This window comes from Jaculus jaculus, chromosome 16 (genome assembly GCF_020740685.1).
Source record: "Jaculus jaculus isolate mJacJac1 chromosome 16, mJacJac1.mat.Y.cur, whole genome shotgun sequence".
NCBI lineage: Eukaryota > Metazoa > Chordata > Mammalia > Rodentia > Dipodidae > Jaculus > Jaculus jaculus.
Genome location: NC_059117.1, coordinates 35,710,852 through 35,728,600, shown reverse-complemented (window position 1 = coordinate 35,728,600; position 17,749 = coordinate 35,710,852). Strand labels below are relative to the sequence as shown.

The following is a 17,749-nucleotide window of genomic DNA, read 5'->3' as shown; positions in this document are numbered from 1 at the left end:
AATTCTTCTTTTTTCTCAAGTGACTCAAGATTCATTTGTTTATTTCCCCCTTTCATGGCAATACCACAATGGATATGAATGTTGATGTCACTCCCCAATACTTGTCAGTGATTTGTTGTCAAAGTATTTTTCCTTGTTAGGAGTTGGGGATAATGGCACTAGACATTTAGTAATAAGGAGAGGATGACAACACATTTACCTAGCTTTTTGCCAAGGGATCTTTCTATATGGCTATCCTAGAAGCTGTGTAGAAGCTGTGATTCTTTGATGAAGAAAATAAAGTGTATGCAGCTCTTCTCTATGGTAGCTAAAAGTTCATTTCTTAAATAGTTAATTCCTTTCTTCTGTCCTTATGTGACACAAAATTATGCAAGCTCATAAACCACAGATGTGAAGAAATTGGGCAGCAAATGTCACTTTGATTTTTTTTTTTAATTTTTTTTTGTTCATTTTTTATTTATTTATTTGAGAGCGACAGACATAGAGAGAAAGACAGATAGAGGGAGAGAGAGAGAATGGGTGCGCCAGGGCTTCCAGCCACTGCAAACGAACTCCAGACGCGTGCGCCCCCTTGTGCATCTGGCTAACGTGGGACCTGGGGAACCGAGCCTCGAACCGGGGTCCTTAGGCTTCACAGGCAAGCGCTTAACCGCTAAGCCATCTCTCCAGCCCGTCACTTTGATTTTTGTCTGGGCCAAACTTACAGTCTGATGGTGTCAGGCTCACCAGCTTGCTGCAGCAGAGGAAGCCACACAAAGGAGCAACAGTGGTAGCTCACCAAACACAGGAAAAGACAAACTCCAAAGTAGGGTTATATGTAATGGGGTTAACTTTTGGTGTGGACTTCCGAGTGAACCCAGGATTCCCATGTCTTGAAAACTGTAACCTGAATGCAGATTTGGAACTTGCTCAGAACGTGTTTATATGAAGCTCTTCACTTCTTCCTCTATGTCCCTGACTTAGAACTGCCAGGCAAAGGGGTACACTTTATTCTTTCTGCTGTATGTTCAGATACCACACTTAGGATCACCTGTGGCTTTAGACAAGGCTTCTCAATGGGTAAGAATGCAATAGTTGGGGTTGAGGAGATGACTCACTGGGTAGAGTTCTTGCTATGAAAGCATGAGGACCCAAGTTCAGATCTTCAGCACCCACATAGAAGCTAAGTGTGGTGATCCATGTCTGTAACCCCAGCACTGGGGAGGAGGATATTAATAGATCTCTGGAGTGGTGAGCTCCAGGTTCAATAAAAGATCCTGTCTCAAAAAATAAAGTGGAAAAAGATTGAGGAGACACATGATGTTGACCTCTAACCTCCACTTTGCCCACATGTGCCCCCCACAAACATGCATATACATGTGCACATAAAACACACACACACACACACACACACACACACACACACAGAGAGAGAGAGAGAGAGAGAGAGAGAGAGAATATAAAATAGTCACTTAGAAAAGGAAGCATTGAGACACATTTTAGTTACTGTATGTCCTTGAAAGAAGCAGTGTTTCTTGTTAATTTTGCAGTTGGCCTTAGCTGCCTTTGTGATCTAATCCTGGTGAATGGCTGCAGAGATTTTTTTTTTTTTTTTACTGTCTTAACTTTTATTTTATGGATTTAGCATCCCTCTATGGATTCTATCAGCCGTTATGAAGTAATATAGAATGTTCTTATAAAAGTACACTGCATGGGCTGGAGAGATGGTTAGCGGTTAAGCGCTTGCCTGTGAAGCCTAAGGACCCCGGTTCGAGGCTCGCTTCCCCAGGTCCCACGTTAGCCAGATGCACAAGGGGGCACACGCATCTGGAGTTCGTTTGCAGAGGCTGGAAGCCCTGGCGCGCCCATTCTCTCCCTCTATCTGTCTTTCTCTCTATGTCTGTCGCTCTCAAATAAAAAAAAAAGTACACTGCATATAGTGTTTTCTATACATTTTAATAGTTTGTTAAATTGTATGCTTTTCTCGCCACTTGTTATATTTGTAAATAACCATTCAAGGTTTTTTAAACTTCTTTTTTCTTTTTTTCTTTTTTTGCTTCAAGAGGATTTATGTTTGCTACACCTTTTGCATGGAGGGCGAGTCAATAGAAATTTTCTGTTTTAGCAGTTGAGTACCATTTCTGCTAAGGCATTTTTATATTTAATAGTGAAGTCAGATTTGCAGGGACAAATATAACCAGTTCCTTATCCTTTAAGACAAGAGTTGTTGAAAGAGGACACATTTAAAGAGGGGTCATGGGGAAAGGGTCAACTGTTAACGGCAAACATTTGAAAGTCATGACACCCACCTGTTCCGTTCTTTCCCATTCCGGGCATGGTGTGCAGTACCTAGGAAATGCAGCAAGGCAGGGCAGTAGCATTGGCAGTGGCATGTCCTGGTGTCTGGGGGAGGAGAGTAAATGGCTGAGCACAAGGGTTGCAGAGCTAGCCAGAGAAGCTGCATTGGCAGATTGGTTACATTGAATAAATAAAATAAATACACTATGAATATGAGAGTTGGGTTTCTCTCAACCTGAGAAAGGAATTGCTAACCTAAAATGGAGATGTCAGTAGGATATCTAAGAGTTAGAATTGAAAGAATCAGTATGAGTCATGGCCTCTAAAAATGTGTCCAGTACACATATGCGTACATGTATTTCTTAGCATTGTTCACAGAGGCCCAACAAATAAGGACACTTGAGTTGAATGAGTACACCAAGTATCCAGGTCTTGTTTTCTAAATACTATATCCCAGTGGAAGAAAATAGAGACATGAAAGTATTATCTAGGTAATATTTCTCAGCAAGACCTGGATTATTGCTATTGGGTAACAATATTCATTTTTTAAAAATTTTTATTAACATTTTCCATGATTATGAAATATAGCCCATGGTAATTCCCTCCCTTCCCACCCACACACTTTCCCATTTGAAATTCCATTCTCCATCATATTACCTTCCCATTACAATCATTGTAATTACATATATACAATATCAACCTATTAAGTATCCTCCTCCCTTCCTTTCTCTATGCTTTATGTCTCCTTTTTACCTTACTGGCCTCTGCTACTAAGTATTTTCATTCTCATGCAGAAGCCCAGTCATCTGTAGCTAGGACCCACATATGAGAGAGAACATGTGGCGCTTGGCTTTCTGGGTCTGGGTTACCTCACTTAGCATAATCCTTTCCAGATCCATCCATTTTTCTGCACATTTCATAACTTCATTTTTCTTTACCGCTGAGTAGAACTCCCTTGTATAAATGTGCCACATCTTCATTATCCACTCATCTGTTGAGGGACATCTAGGCTGGTTCCATTTCCCAGCTATTATAAATTGAGCAGCAATAAACATGGTTGAGCATGTACTTCTAAGGAAATGAGATGAGTCCTTTGGATATATGCCTAGGAGTGCTATAGCTGGGTCATAAGGTAGATCAATCTTTAGCTGTTTTGGGAACCTCCACACTGTTTTCCACAATGGCTGGACCAGATTGTATTCCCACCAGCAGTGTAGAAGGGTTCCTTTTTTTCCACATCCCCGCCAACATTTATGATCATTTGTTTTCATGATGGTGGCCAATCTGACAGGAGTGAGATGGAATCTCAATGTAGTTTTAATCTGCATTTCCCTGATGACTAGTGACATTGAACATTTTTTTAGATGCTTATATGCCATTCGTATTTCTTCCTTTGAGAACTCTCTATTTAGCTCCATAGCCCATTTTTCGATTGGCTTGTTTGATTCCTTATTATTTAACTTTTTGAGTTCTTTGTATATCCTAGATATTAATCCTCTATCATATATATAGCTGGAGAAGATTTTTTCCCATTCTGTAGGTTGCCTCTTTGCTTTTTTCACTGTGTCCTTTGCAGTGCAAAATCTTTGTAATTTCATTAGGTCCCAGTGATTAATCTGTGGTTTTATTGCCTGAGCAATTGGGGTTGTATTCAGAAAGTCTTTGCCAAGACCAATATGTTGAAGGGTTTCCCCTACTTTTTCCTCTAGCAGTTTCAGAGTTTCAGGTCTGATGTTAAGGTCTTTAATCCATTTGGACTTAATTCTTGTGCATGGTGAGAGAGAAGAATCTATTTTCATCCTTCTGCAGATATATATCCAGTTTTCAAAACACCATTTGCTGAAGAGGCTGTCTCTTCTCCAATGAGTATTTTTGGCATTTTTATCGAATATCAGGTGGCTATAGCTACTTGGGCTTACATCTGGGTCCTCTATTCTGTTCCACTGATCTACATGTCTGTTTTTGTGCCAGTACCATGCTGTTTTTGTTACTATGGCTCTGTAGTATAGGTTAAAATCAGGTATGGTGATACCACCAGCCTCATTTTTGTTGCTCAGTATTATTTTAGATATTCGAGGTTTTTTGTGATTCTAAATGATTTTTTGGATAGTTTTTTCTATTACCATGAAGAAAGCCTTTGGAATTTTGATAGGGATTGCATTAAATGTGTAGATTGCTTTAGGTAAGATTGCCATTTTCACAATATTGATTCTTCCAATCCAGGAACAAGGGATGTTTCTCCACTTTCTAGTGTCTTCTGCAATTTCTCGCTTGAGTGTTTTAAAGTTCTCATTGTATAGATTCTTTACTTCCTTGGTTAGGTTTATTCCAAGGTACTTTATTTTTTTTGATGCAATTGTGAATGGGAGTGATTCTCTGATTTCATCCTCTGTGTGTTTGTTGTTAGCATATATGAAGGCTACTGATTTCTGTGTATTTATTTTGTATCCTGCTACATTGCTGTAGGTTTTGATCAGCTCTAACAGTTTGCTAGTAGAGTCTTTAGGGTCCTTTATGTATAGAATCATGTCATCTGCAAATAATGAAAACTTGATCTTTTCCTTTCCAATTTGTATCCCTTTTATGTGTGTCTCTTGCCTTATTGCTATGGCTAAGACTTCCAAAACTATATTAAATAAAAGTGGGGACAGTGGACACCCTTGTCTTGTTCCTGATTTTAGTGGGAAAGCTTCCAGTTTTTCCCCATTTAGTAATATGTTGGCTGTAGGCTTGTCATAAATAGCCTTTATTATATTGAGATATGTTCCTTCTATTCCCAGTCTCTGTAGGACTTTTATCATGAAGGGATGTTGGATTTTGTCAAATGCTTTCTCTGTCTAATGAGATGATCATGTGATTTTTGTCCTTCAACCCGTTTATGTAATGTATTACATTTATAGATTTGCGTATGTTGAACCATCCCTGCATCTCTGGGATAAAGCCTACTTGGTCAGGGTGAATGATCTTTTTGATATACTCTTGTATTCTGTTTGCCAATATTTTGTTGAGAATTTTTGCATCTATGTTCATGAGGGAGATTGGTCTGTAATTTTCTTTTTTTGTTCTATCTTTGCCTGGTTTTGGTATCAGGGTGATGCTGGCCTCATAGAAGGAGTTTGGTAGAATTCCTTCTTTTTCTATTTCCTGGAAAAGCTTAAGAAGCAATGGTGTTAGCTCTTCCTTGAAGGTCTGGTAAAATTCAGCAGTGAATCCATCTGGGCCTGAGCTTTTTTTAGTTGGGAGATTATTGATAACTGTTCGGATCTCCATGTTTGTTATAGGTCTATTTAAGTGATTAATCTCATTTTGATTTAATTTAGGTAGGTCATATAGATCAAGGAAATCATCCATTTCTTTCAGATTTTCATACTTTGTGGAGTATATGCCTTTATAGTATGTCCCTATGATTTTTTGAATTTCTCTGGAATCTGTTGTGATGTTACCTTGTTCATCTCTGATTTTATTAATTTGTGTCTCTTCTCTCTTTCTTTTGGTCAGATTTGCTAAGGGTTTATCAATCTTGTTTATCCTTTCAAAGAACCAACTCTTTGTTTCATTAATTCTTTGGATTGTTCTTTTTGTTTCTATTTCATTAATTTCTGCCCTAATCTTTATTATTTCTTCCCGTCTACTACTTTTTGGTTTGCCTTGTTCTTCTTTTTCCAAGGCTTTAAGGCAAAGCATTAGGTCGTTTACTTGCGACCTTTCTAATTTCTTAATATAGGCACTTAAGGCTATAAATTTACCTCTTAGAACTGCCTTCATTGTGTCCCAGAGATTTTGGTATGTTGTGTTCTCATTATCATTTGACTCTATAAATTTTTTGATTTCCTTTTTGATTTCTTCATTGACCCATTCATCATTTAGTAGTGTATTGTTTAGTTTCCATGATTTTGTGTATGCTCTATAGCCTTTCTTGCTACTGATTTGTAGTTTAATTCCATTGTGGTCAGATAGAATGCAAGGAATTATTTCAATTTTCCTGAATTTGTTAAGATTTGCTTTGTGTCCTAATATATGGTCTATTTTAGAGAATGTTCCATGTGCTGCTGATAAGAATGTATATTCTGCAGACTTTGGATGAAATGTCCTGTATATATCTGTTAGGTCCATTCCTTCTATGACTTCATTTAGTCCAGATGCCTCTCTGTTTATTTTTTCCCCGGATGACCTGTTAATTGATGAGAGTGGGGTGTTAAAGTCACCCACCACCACTATGTTTGGTGTTATCTGTGACCTTAGTTCTAATAGTGTTTGTTTGACGAATTTGGGAGCCCCCATGTTAGGTGCATATATGTTTAGGATTGTAATGTCCTCCTGTTGGAGTGTGCCCTTAATCAATAAAAAGTGACCTTCCTTATCTTTCTTGACCAACGTCGGACTAAAGTCTATCCTGTCTGATATTAGGATAGCAACCCCTGCTTGTTTTCTAGGCCCATTTGCTTGAAACACTGTCTTCCACCCTTTCAGCCTAAGATAATGTCTATCCTTTGTAGAAAGGTGAGTTTCTTGGAGACAACAAATTGTAGGATCCTGCTTTTTAACCCAGTCTGCGAATCTATGTCTTTTCGTTGGGGCATTGAGGCCGTTGATATTAAGAGATATTATTGAAAGGTATGTATTTATGTTTGCCATTTTTTTTTTTTTTTTTTTTTGTGGTTCTGGTTCTACCCGTGCTCTCTTCTGTTAACTAGTATTTGAGTATTGTTTGTTTTTTCTAGGTTCCTTATATGTGTGCTTTTCCTTTTCTTCAGCATGGAGGATTCTATCAAGTATTTTCTGTAGAGCTGGTTTTGTCTTCAAATACTCCTTTAACCTGCTTTTGTCATGTAATGTCCTTATTTCTCCGTCTATTTGAATGGATAACTTTGCAGGATAAAGTAACCTTGGTTGATAGTTGTTATCTTTCAGAACTTGGAATATATAACCCCAAGCCCTTCTGGCTTTAAAAGTTTGTGTTGAATAATCTGCTGTAATCCTGATGGGCTTACTTTTGTAGGTAACTTGATTTTTCTCTCTAACTGCTTTCAATATTTTTTCTTTGGTGTGTGTGTTTGGAAGTTTGATTATAATATGGCGAGGAGAGGTTCTTTCCAGGTTTTGTCTGGCTGGGGTTCTAAAGGCTTTCTGTATCTGTATTGGCACCTCTTTCCCAATTTTGGGGGAAATTTTCTTCTATGATTTTGTTGAAGACACCTACTATCCCTTTTGAGTGAAATTCTCCTTCTACTATGCCCTGAATTCTAATATTTGATCTTTTTATAGTGTCCCGAATATCTTGAAATTCCCACTCATACTTTTCTATAAGTTTGTCTTTCTCTTTGTTGGCCTGTATTAGATCTGCCACCTGGTCTTCTAGCTTAGATATTCTGTCCTCTCCCTCATCCATTCTACTGGTGAGATTTTCTACAGTTTTTTATTTCATTAACTGTGTTCTTCATTGCTAGTAATTCTGACTGGTTTTTATGTATTATTTCTATTTCCTTATTTATGTCTTGTATTGCTTTCTTTATTTCATGAAATTGGTGTCCTTCATCTTCTTTGATTCCTTTGATTTCCTCTTTAAGTTCCTCTTTGACTCTTTTGATTTGTTCTCTGACATCTTTGAACATATTTACAATCATTCTTTTGAAATCTTTTTCAGGCATTTCCTCTAACTCATTCTCACTGGAGGTCATTTCTGATGCATTAATATTTTTAGGTGGATTTATATCGTCTTGCTTTTTAGTGTTTCTTGTGTTATAATGAATATATTTTTGAATCTTGGATTAAGTTAATGCTTGGATTTTCTAGCTAGCTGGGTATTCTTAGCTGTATCAATTGATTTGATGTTATATATTTTCAGGGTAGGAGCTTAAGGTGTTAGATGTGGCTCTTAAGACTCTGAGAGTATCTACAAAGGTGCTCCTAGGGGTTGAGTTTCCCTGCTATGGGAGTATTCAAGTAGGCTGAGTGGAATAAAACACCGGTAGATTCTAAAAGTTAACTAAACACTGTACCCATTCAGTCAAAAACAGCCCCAAGTATGTATGCCAGAGTAGTTATTATAACAACCAGATCCTCTATCAACACAGAGGTTAAGATTTCTGGTCTGTTGAGGGATGCCAGTCAGCTTGTGACCAAGTGAGACCCTTTCCTGGTACAAACCCAGTTACCTTGGATGAGTTTGGTCTCAGTGAAGTTGCTGCCTGGGTCATCGGGCTGCTGTTCTGATTTCTGGAGCTGGGCACTGGCTTTTCCTGCGGGGCAAACCAAGCCTGGCAACTGTAGCCCTGCAGATCAGCACCCCCGCTGCTGGAACTGCTGCTGCTTCTGGGTCTGCTGTTGTTGCAGCTCCTGGGTCTGCCGCTGCTGCCGCTCCTGGGTCTGCTGCTGCTGGGGCCACTGGTACCAGTTCCGAGCTGCTGATGTTGCTGCTGAACTCTGCTCCTGCTTGGGTCCCGCTGTCGGCTCAAGTTGGCGTGGCCGGGTCCCGCGGGCTGCTGCTCTGTTGGCCGGAGCTGGGCTCAGGCGGTGGGGGAGGGGAGGGAGCCGCGGCTGCTCTGGTTGTCTCACTGTTCCACGTGTTCATCTACCTCGCTGTCTGCTCCTCTGTTGCTCACTGCCGCTCCCCCCTCACGTTTCCTGTGTTGCGGAGAGTGCGGTGTGAGGGGAAGGTCCGCACCTGGCTTTTCCTGCAGCTGGAGCGGAGCCTGGCGGCTTTCTGTTGTGCTGCTGCTGCGGTTGGCGGAGCTGCCGGGGCCGCTTTTGCCGGCCTGTGCGGGCTCTGGATGCTCTGGATCTCTCCTACTTCTCCGCTGCCACTTCAGTTTCCTATACACCTCACTTTTTAGTAAAAGTGTGTATTTTGCTGAGGTTGTTTGGTCTTTTTTTCCCCCCAGGCTGCTTTGGCGTGGTACCTACACCACCATCTTAACCGGAAGTCCAATATTCATTTTTAAAATATTTTCTTTCTTATTTATTTATTTTGAGAAAGAGAGTAAGAGGCAGATAGGGAGGAAGAAACGGCATACCAGGGCCTCTAGCCACTGCAAACAAACTCCGGACACATGCTCCTCCTTGCTGATCTGGCTTACCTAGGTACTAGGGAATCAAACTTGGGTCCTTAGGCTTTGCAGGCCTTTGCCTTAACCATTGAGCAATCTCTCCATCCCCCACAATATTAAATTTTGAATAAAGGTGAGGACTGTTTTCCATCAGGAAGAGGGAGTGAAGTCATAGATCTCATGGAGTAAAAAGTAATTTGATTTAGTTTCTCTCTACCCCCTCAAGATTAAATATGCCAATTTTCAATTTATTTACTATCACAAATATTTTAAATTTAAGTTATCTCCAAAGGATTTTCTATCCCTTGCTTAATCTGATAGGCATGCTGAAAATTATTTTGAGTGTTACTTTGATTTGTGTTGATGTGAGCTTCATTCAGCTATATGATTGCTAAGGTTATCAGACTAAATCAACAGTATCCCAAAGATAATATGGGATAGGAAAATGCTTGCAAATAAATCTCTTTAGTACTTTTGAGAGTAACTTGTCCTTTCAAATTATTTGTGATGCTAAATTACATACTTATTTTTTTTTTTGCAGGGGGTGGTGTACATATTTTTAGAAAAAAGCTCTGGTTTTTTAATAATAACAACATTAAAAGTGTCATGATTAGGACTCTGTAGGTGGGTCAACCAGGAAGAGTGCTTGCTTCATAAGCATACAGGCCTGAGACCACCCAAATTACATTCCCTAGCACCCACGCAAGCAGCTACGGTCACACACACACTTGTAACCCCAGTCCTGTGGAGATCAGTGTGGGGAAGACAGAGGTTCCAACTCTGGGTTGAGTGAAAGACTGTTTCGAGAAAACAGGTGGATGAGCAAAATGAGGAGGATACCCTGTGTTCTGTACCCCACAACTTACCATGCTTGATTAGGTAGGCCAAGAGTTAGCAACCCTTTTCATGGAATCCCATTTCTTCTAGTATGTGGTTTTATGGCGCTGGGTAAACCATATAGCCCAATCAGTATCAGCAGGAAAACTAAAGTAGGTGGTCTTTGGAGACCATTATGTCACTGCTGCATGGTCACAATTTGAACCTCATAATCATACTCAGCAGTCAAATACACAGAGACATTGTAATTTGCTTTGTGTAAATCTTATATTTAAAACTTTAAATATCAAAAAGAATCATTTTTGCCTCTGGAAAAGCATTCAGTCTCTGCACTATCTATCCTCTCATTAGTATTTTCTTTATATATCAATAAAGTAGGTTTACATTTCAAGATTTAGTAACTATTTTAATCTCTGTTTTCAGTGGCTTATTTGTAAAATACCATTCAGATTGTATTATGTTTTTCTGAATGGCATGTGTATGTTAGCTAAAAGATTTCCAGACTCATAGTTTTTAATTTTCTGATTGTCATCAAATCTCTCTCAGTATGGGACTCAAATCCATTCTTATGTGTGATGCTGTTTTATTTATTGGTTCTTCACCCATCTACCCATCTTTATGAATTCTCTTCTACTCAACCCATATCACCTCCCTACATTTTTTAAAATATGCCAAATGGTAGTTAAGAATGAAGCATCTCTTTTCTTTAGAATTTGCCAAGAACAATTTCAGCATAATTTCTGATTATTACTTTTCATTTCCGTTTTTATTTTCTGAGACACAAGAAATATTAATTGGTAACTATCAAGGCCAATACCTTTGAACTATTATACCTCAAGAAACTTTATTTATTTATTTTTTTAAATATTTATTTATTTATTTATTTGAGAGCGACAGACACAGAGAGAAAGACAGGTAGAGGGAGAGAGAGAGAATGGGCGCGCCAGGGCTTCCAGCCTCTGCAAACGAACTCCAGACGCGTGTGCCCCCTTGTGCATCTGGCTAACGTGGGACCTGGGGAACCGAGCCTCGAACCGGGGTCCTTAGGCTTCACAGGCAAGCGCTTAACCACTAAGCCATCTCTCCAGCCCTCAAGAAACTTTAAAATGTTTGCTATCACAGTACTTAAATTCATTAGGCTTTTTAAATCTTAATTGGTGTGTATATATGTGTGTGTGTGTGTATGTATGTATGTGTATATATATATATACACACATACACACACACACACTAAAAATGGGATAATTTGTGTTTTTATTAAATGTTCTAGTTTTAGCCTACACATATATTTTATAATGATCCTTCTAGTCTCTAGTGTTTCTTAAAGATTTGTAATTTATTTTCCTTGCTATTTTTAAAAAATATTTTATTTATTTATTTGCATGTAGAGAGATGCAGACAGAGAATGAGTGTCTGGGGTGTGCCTGGGCCTCTAGCCACTGTTGATGAACTCCAGATGCATGTACCACTTTGTGCATCTGGCTTACATGGGTACTGGGGATCAAACCCAGATTGTTAGGCTTTGCAGGCAAGTGCCTTAACCACTTAGCAATCTCTCCAGTTCTACTTGTTCTTTAAAAAAAAAAAAAATATATATATATATATATATATATATGTATATATATACACACACACATATGTATATATATAATATATATACACACATATATATATATACATGCATATTTTACATTTATACAATGTGTTTATATAGACTTATATATAATTTAGGCTTGTTTATATTCAGAGGATGAGAAGTCTGTTGTTTATTTGACTGTTACTCCCTTTTATATAAATTTCCTCATTATTAGGTTACTCTTGATCAAATGACATGGAACATTGCCTGGAACTCTTTTGTTACTTGCTTTTGAAATATTGAAGAATGCCTTAATCTCTTCTTTATGTAAGCAATGCAGTGAAACTATTTTTTTGTTCTAGAGAATGGTGGAAGGTTCACAAATGTTCGCATTTACTTGCTATTCTGGTAAACAAAACTTGTAATAAATTAGAAGGATCTATTCTTACATATTGTTAGGTGTAAAATAACTTTTTTAAAAAAGAATCTTCTGAAGTACAGTATTGGCCTTTCTTTCTTCTCTTCCCTTCCCTCCTTCCTTCTTTCTTTCTTATTAGAGAGAGGGGAGGAGAGAGAGAGAGAGAAAGGCCTCTAGCCACTGCAAACAAATTCCAGATGCATGTGCCACCAAGTATATCTGGCTTACATAGGACCTGGAGAATCGAACCTGGGTCCTTAGGCTTTGTAGGCATGCGCTTTAACTGCTAAGCCATTTCTCCAGCCCTGGTCTTTATTTCTTACTCTTCCTGTGCATTCCTCAGCAAAGGTTTGATGAGGCTTTGTGTTGAGAGATGAGGATAAAGAAAGGGTAGGACAGTTGGTTCCCTCAAGCCCATAGTAAAGTATGAAGGAAACAAATGTCCCTATAAAATGATGCAGTTTAATTTTCTATGCCTACTTATAACTACACAAAGCCATGTACACTAGCCATAGCTTTAAACTGGGAAACCCTTGGTTATGGGATAGGGAAGAAACAGTGCATGTCTTGGAATGACTGTTAGGAATATCTTAAAACATGATGCCTTCTGTAGGGTTAGTATTGATTTACTGAAGGAATTTGGGTGGAAAAAATGAGTTGGGAGACAAATATTGTTACAGAGGAGTTATGATCTAGAAAGAGAGCTTTTACTACTGTTATAATTTTTTTTTTTCAAGGTAGGGTCTCACTCTAGCCCAGGCTGACCTGAAATTCACTATGTAGTCTCAGGGTGGCCTCGAACTCATGGCGATCCTCCTACCTCTGCCTCCCAAATGCTAGGATTAAAGGTGTGAGCTACCATGCCCGGTTATAATGATTTTTTTTCAAAGTTTTCTCTACTACTTCCCATCTCCCCAGGCTATATGACTTCCTACTGGAGGCACCTCTTTCCACTCCTCTGATTGTTGTGTCCTGTGTGGACAATGCGGTGCTGACAAGTTGTAATTGGTTGTCTGTATTGTATGTGGCATCAGAAGACATAGCTTGTTGGTAGTGTGGATGCCTTTTTCTCCAGAGTGAGCAGCCTAAGTTTTCTGCCAAATTCCTAGAGTAGAGCAGCCTTGCCAAGCTTGCTGTTTTTTTAAAAAATCTTTTATTATTATTATTTTTTGACTTATTTCATATGGATATATCATGTGTAAGTTTACTGTGTTAAGTAAGGTGAAAAAAAGGTATATTTACCAGGTTGTCACAAACACTGGAATTTCAGGACATTTCTGTCACCCCAAAGAAATTACATGTGTCAGTCATTCCCTTCTAATCTCTCCCTCCCTCTTCCATTCTCTGGCCAAAGTGAATCTATTTTCTGTCTCTATAAATTTTCTTATTTTAGAATTTAATAAGAATAACTTTTATTTTTTAATTTGTTTAGACACTACCAGAAACATCTTTATCAAATTATGCCACAAATTTGAAAGACAAGAGTTCTTTAGTTTCATCTCTCTATAAAGTTATCCAGGAGTCACAAAGTGAGGTAAGTACTCTATAATTTTTTGTGTTAGTCCTGCTAAGTTGATTTTTATTTAATTATGAACTACATTATACATATAAAAAGATTTTTAAATGATGATAAAGTGAACTTCAGTGTGTCATTCCCTAAAACAAGAGATAGAATCAATATTATATTTCAAAAGCCATCTTCCTTAACATTTTTCTTCCTTCTTTGTGTCCCTTACTCTGTAGCCTTGAAAAGTCAAGGTCACTGCATTCATTTTATTCAATCAGCAAATATTTATGTGTCTCTACTAGCCATTGCGGTAGCAGGCGTTAGAGAATCAGAAATTAGCAACGCATGGTCTCATCCTGGAAGAGAAAAGTAGAAGAAAATAAGTAACCATGTGGTCTCAAAGCCATGACTGAGTCTGTGGATGCTGTGGTTTGCATGGTTGTCACCTCTAAGCATCATTTTGAAATCTAATTGCTATTTTTTAATTTTTTTGTTTTTTTTTATTTGAGAGCAACAGACAGAGAGAGAGAGAGAGAGAGAGAGAGAGAGAATGGGCACGCCAGGGCCTCTAGCCACTGCAGATGAACTCCAGACACGTGCACCCCTTTGTGCCCTCTAATTTCTATTGTAACAAGTATTAAGAAGATGGCTTAGGGCTGGAGAGATGGCTTAGCGGTTAAGCACTTGCCTATGAAGCCTAAGGACCCTGGTTCGAGGCTCAATTCCCCAGGACCCACGTTAGCCAGATGCACAAGGGAGTGCACGTGTCTGGAGTTCGTCTGCAGTGGCTGGAGGCCCTGGCATGTCCTTTCTTTCTCTCTCTGCTCGCTCTCTCTCTGCCTCGTTCTCTCTCTGTCGCACTCAAATAAGAATAAACAACAACAACAAAAAGTTTTAAAAAGAAGATGGCTTAGCAGTTAAGGCATTTGTCTGCAAAGCCAAAGGACCCAGGTTCTATTCCCCAGGACCCAAGTTAGCCAGATGCACAAGGGGGCACACATATCAGGAATTCGTTTGCAGTGGCTGAAGACCCTGGTGCACCCATTCTCTCTCCCTTTGTCAAATAAATACATAATAATAAAATCTTAAAAAAAAGAAACGGGGACCTGGGGTTATGTCTCAGTGGTATAGCTCCTTGTAGGCCCTGGGCTCAACTCCTCACCTGGAAGGAAGGGAAGAGGGAGGGACTGGGACATTCAAAAGGTGCTGAGTCTATGAACACTCCCCCCTGGTGGAGTTGGTGAATTGGGCTCCTTTACCTTTGCTCTTGTGCCATTCTTTATCTTGTTGTGGGGTAATGTCACAAGAACTGTGAAGAGATGGATGTCTGTTTTCTGAGGTAGGGTCTTACTCTAGGTCAGGCTGACCTGGAATTAACTATGTCGTCTCAGGGTGGTCTCCAACTCACAGCAATCCTCCTACCTCTGCCTCCCAAATGCTGGGATTAAAGACGTGCACTACCAGGCCTGGCAACATGTCTGTTCTTTATAAATTTTACATTGTGTAATGTTCTGTTATAGGGGCACAAAACAGAACATGGATATGCCCAGGTTTTCTAAGATAAAAACAAAAACAAGGGCTAGAGAGATGGCTTAGTGGTTAAGGCACTTGCCTGCAAAGCCAGTGGACCCAGGTTCAATTCTCCAGTACCCACATAAGCCAGATGTACAAGGTGGTGCATACATCTGGAATTTCTTTGTAGTGGCTGAAAGCTCTGCCCCAGCAGCTCTCTCTCTATCTCTTTCTCTCAAATAAATAAAATAAAAAAATTTAAAACCATAAAAATAGTCAGATATGGTGCTACACACTTTTAATCCCAGTACTAGAAAGCCAGAGATAGGAGGATTGCCTTGAGTCTGAGGCCAGCCTGGGTTACAGAGTGAGTTCTAGGTCAGCCTAGGCTACAGTGAAACCCTACCTTCAAAAAAAAAAAAAAAAACCCTGCTGGGCATGGTGGTGCACCTTTAATCCCAGCACTCGGGAGGCAAAGGTAGGAGGATTGCCATGAGCTCAAGGCCACCATTAGACTACATAGTGAATTCCAAGTAAGCCTGGACTATAGTGAAACCCTACCTCGAAAAAACAACAACAGAAAACCCACAGAAATAAACAAGGAAGTAAAAACAAAAATGTGACACTTCTGCCAGTCTGGGTGGTATAGGGAAACCTGAGGAAGAGATGGCAGGTAACTTGGTCAGGCTGGTGCCTTTCCCTTCCTCCTCCTCTTTGGTTTTTTTTTGTTTTTGATAGAGAATTTAATTTGAAGGTTACGATATATGTTTCAGATTCTTGTGTTTATAAGTCTTACCATAATAGACATAGAAAGGGGTTGGGATTATCATGAAAAATAAAAATGTAAGACACTTGGGAAAAGCCAAATAGGACAGTGAGGAACTTAACAGAAAGAGGATAAAACTGGTACGAACTAAAGCTAGAAAGACAGGTTTAAGTTGACTTAATCATGACATTTTCAAGTTCTACCTTAAACAGCTTAAACTTTAAGAAAACTTTTTTTTTTTCACTGAAGAGATGTCTTGATCAGATTATTGTTTTAGAAAGTCAGGTTGGAGAGCGGAAAGTCAGAGTAGGAGGCTCACAGTGCCTAAGAGGGAACTGTTGAGAACCTGAACTTGAGTCCTATTTGGGTGCTCAAGGAAGTGTAAGGCAAATTTAGGAATGGCAAGTGGTTTGGTCTGGCTGGCACCTTTCCCCTTCTGACCAGAATGGAGAGAGCTAGGGTAGAAGGCAAGGATATGAGTTACACAATTCCTTTTGTTCTTGAGCATGGTGGATGATGCGACAGGCTTAAATACACTTACTGCTTTCAGTGGTAAGGTCACACACCAGGGAGAACAGTCCTACATGGATCCATGTACCTTGGCATTGACATTGTCTTAGTCAGTGTTGTTTGTTATTTGAACAGTTAATCTCCACTGGAGGGGTTATAAAATAGCCTACCATCAACTTAATGTGTTAGCTAGTACATTATAGACCTAGATGCTCAAGGGATTAGGGGTTCTCTTGAAAAGCAATGTACTTTAAGTGAAACAATTGAATTTAACAATTATATTTGGTTTGTCTTCTCCTTATCAAAACTTCTTAATTTTTATATAAGCTATTGGTCATCTCTTTTCTTTCTTTTATTTTTATTTTTTGAGATGATTTTGTTTCACTGTATTGCTGAGGCTGGTCATGAACTTCCCTTGCTCAAGCAGTCTTTAGCCTCCAAAGAGCCAGTCTGCAGGAATGTGCTGCTATGGCTCATTCATTTCCTTAAAGGGTTTTGCTTTTTATTTTATTTATTTGTATATCCATATTTAGGTGAATATCAGGGACTCTTGCCATTGCAGACACTTGAGCAATGTTTTGTATCCATCTAGACATTTGTGTCCATGTAGCCAACATAGGTGGCTTGGGAATTAAACCCAGGCTGGCAGGCTTTATAAGCCAGCTTCTTTAGCCACTGAGCCATCTTCCTAGCCTCAGAGTTTTGCTATTCATAAAAAAAAAAAAAGTTTGGGTGTACAGTGGTGGCAGCATAGACTGTAATTTACACCCAGCACTTGGAAGGCTGAGGCAGGAGGATTATGGCCAGCTTGAGCTACATAGTGAGGCCCTGACTTAAATAAAAGCCAGCCCTATAATATCAGTAGTCGGGAGGCCGAGTTAGGATTATTGCTTTTGAGGCCAGCCTGGGTTGCAGGGTTACAGTGTGAGTTCAGGTCAGTCTGGGCTAGAGTGGGACCCTGTCTCAGAAATGAAAAACAAAAAGTGGAAACTCTTTTACATTTTTCCATGTTTGCTTTAAAGTTACTTCACCAAATAAAGTAAATATAGCTATATGCACTTCTGAACAAATTAAATATTTTTAATCATTTACTGTTTAGTGTTTTGAAGGGCTTAGAATATATTTCTCTGTTGATATGTCTTTTAACCAAGCTACTTGCAAAAGAGTGTATAGAGAAAATTTATGTTTGGCTATTTTAAGTTAAACCATTTATTTTATTCAGAATTTATTGAATATAGCTCTAATGGTTCTGAGGACCAAGGATAAATACTTTTTTAAAAAACATTTTCACCGGGCATGG

The 17,749-nt window shown here is 39.1% G+C and overlaps 1 protein-coding gene across 2 annotated transcripts in view; it reads left to right on the top strand.

The window, feature by feature from the left end:
- Fam126a (family with sequence similarity 126 member A) overlaps positions 1–17,749 on the top strand; it is a 108,385-nt gene that overhangs the window by 49,618 nt on the left and 41,018 nt on the right. For both annotated transcript variants that reach the window (XM_004652821.2, XM_045135758.1), the window contains exon 3: positions 13,587–13,688. In XM_004652821.2, the coding sequence (XP_004652878.1) occupies positions 13,587–13,688 (102 nt within the window). The remainder of the gene's footprint in view (positions 1–13,586; positions 13,689–17,749) is intronic.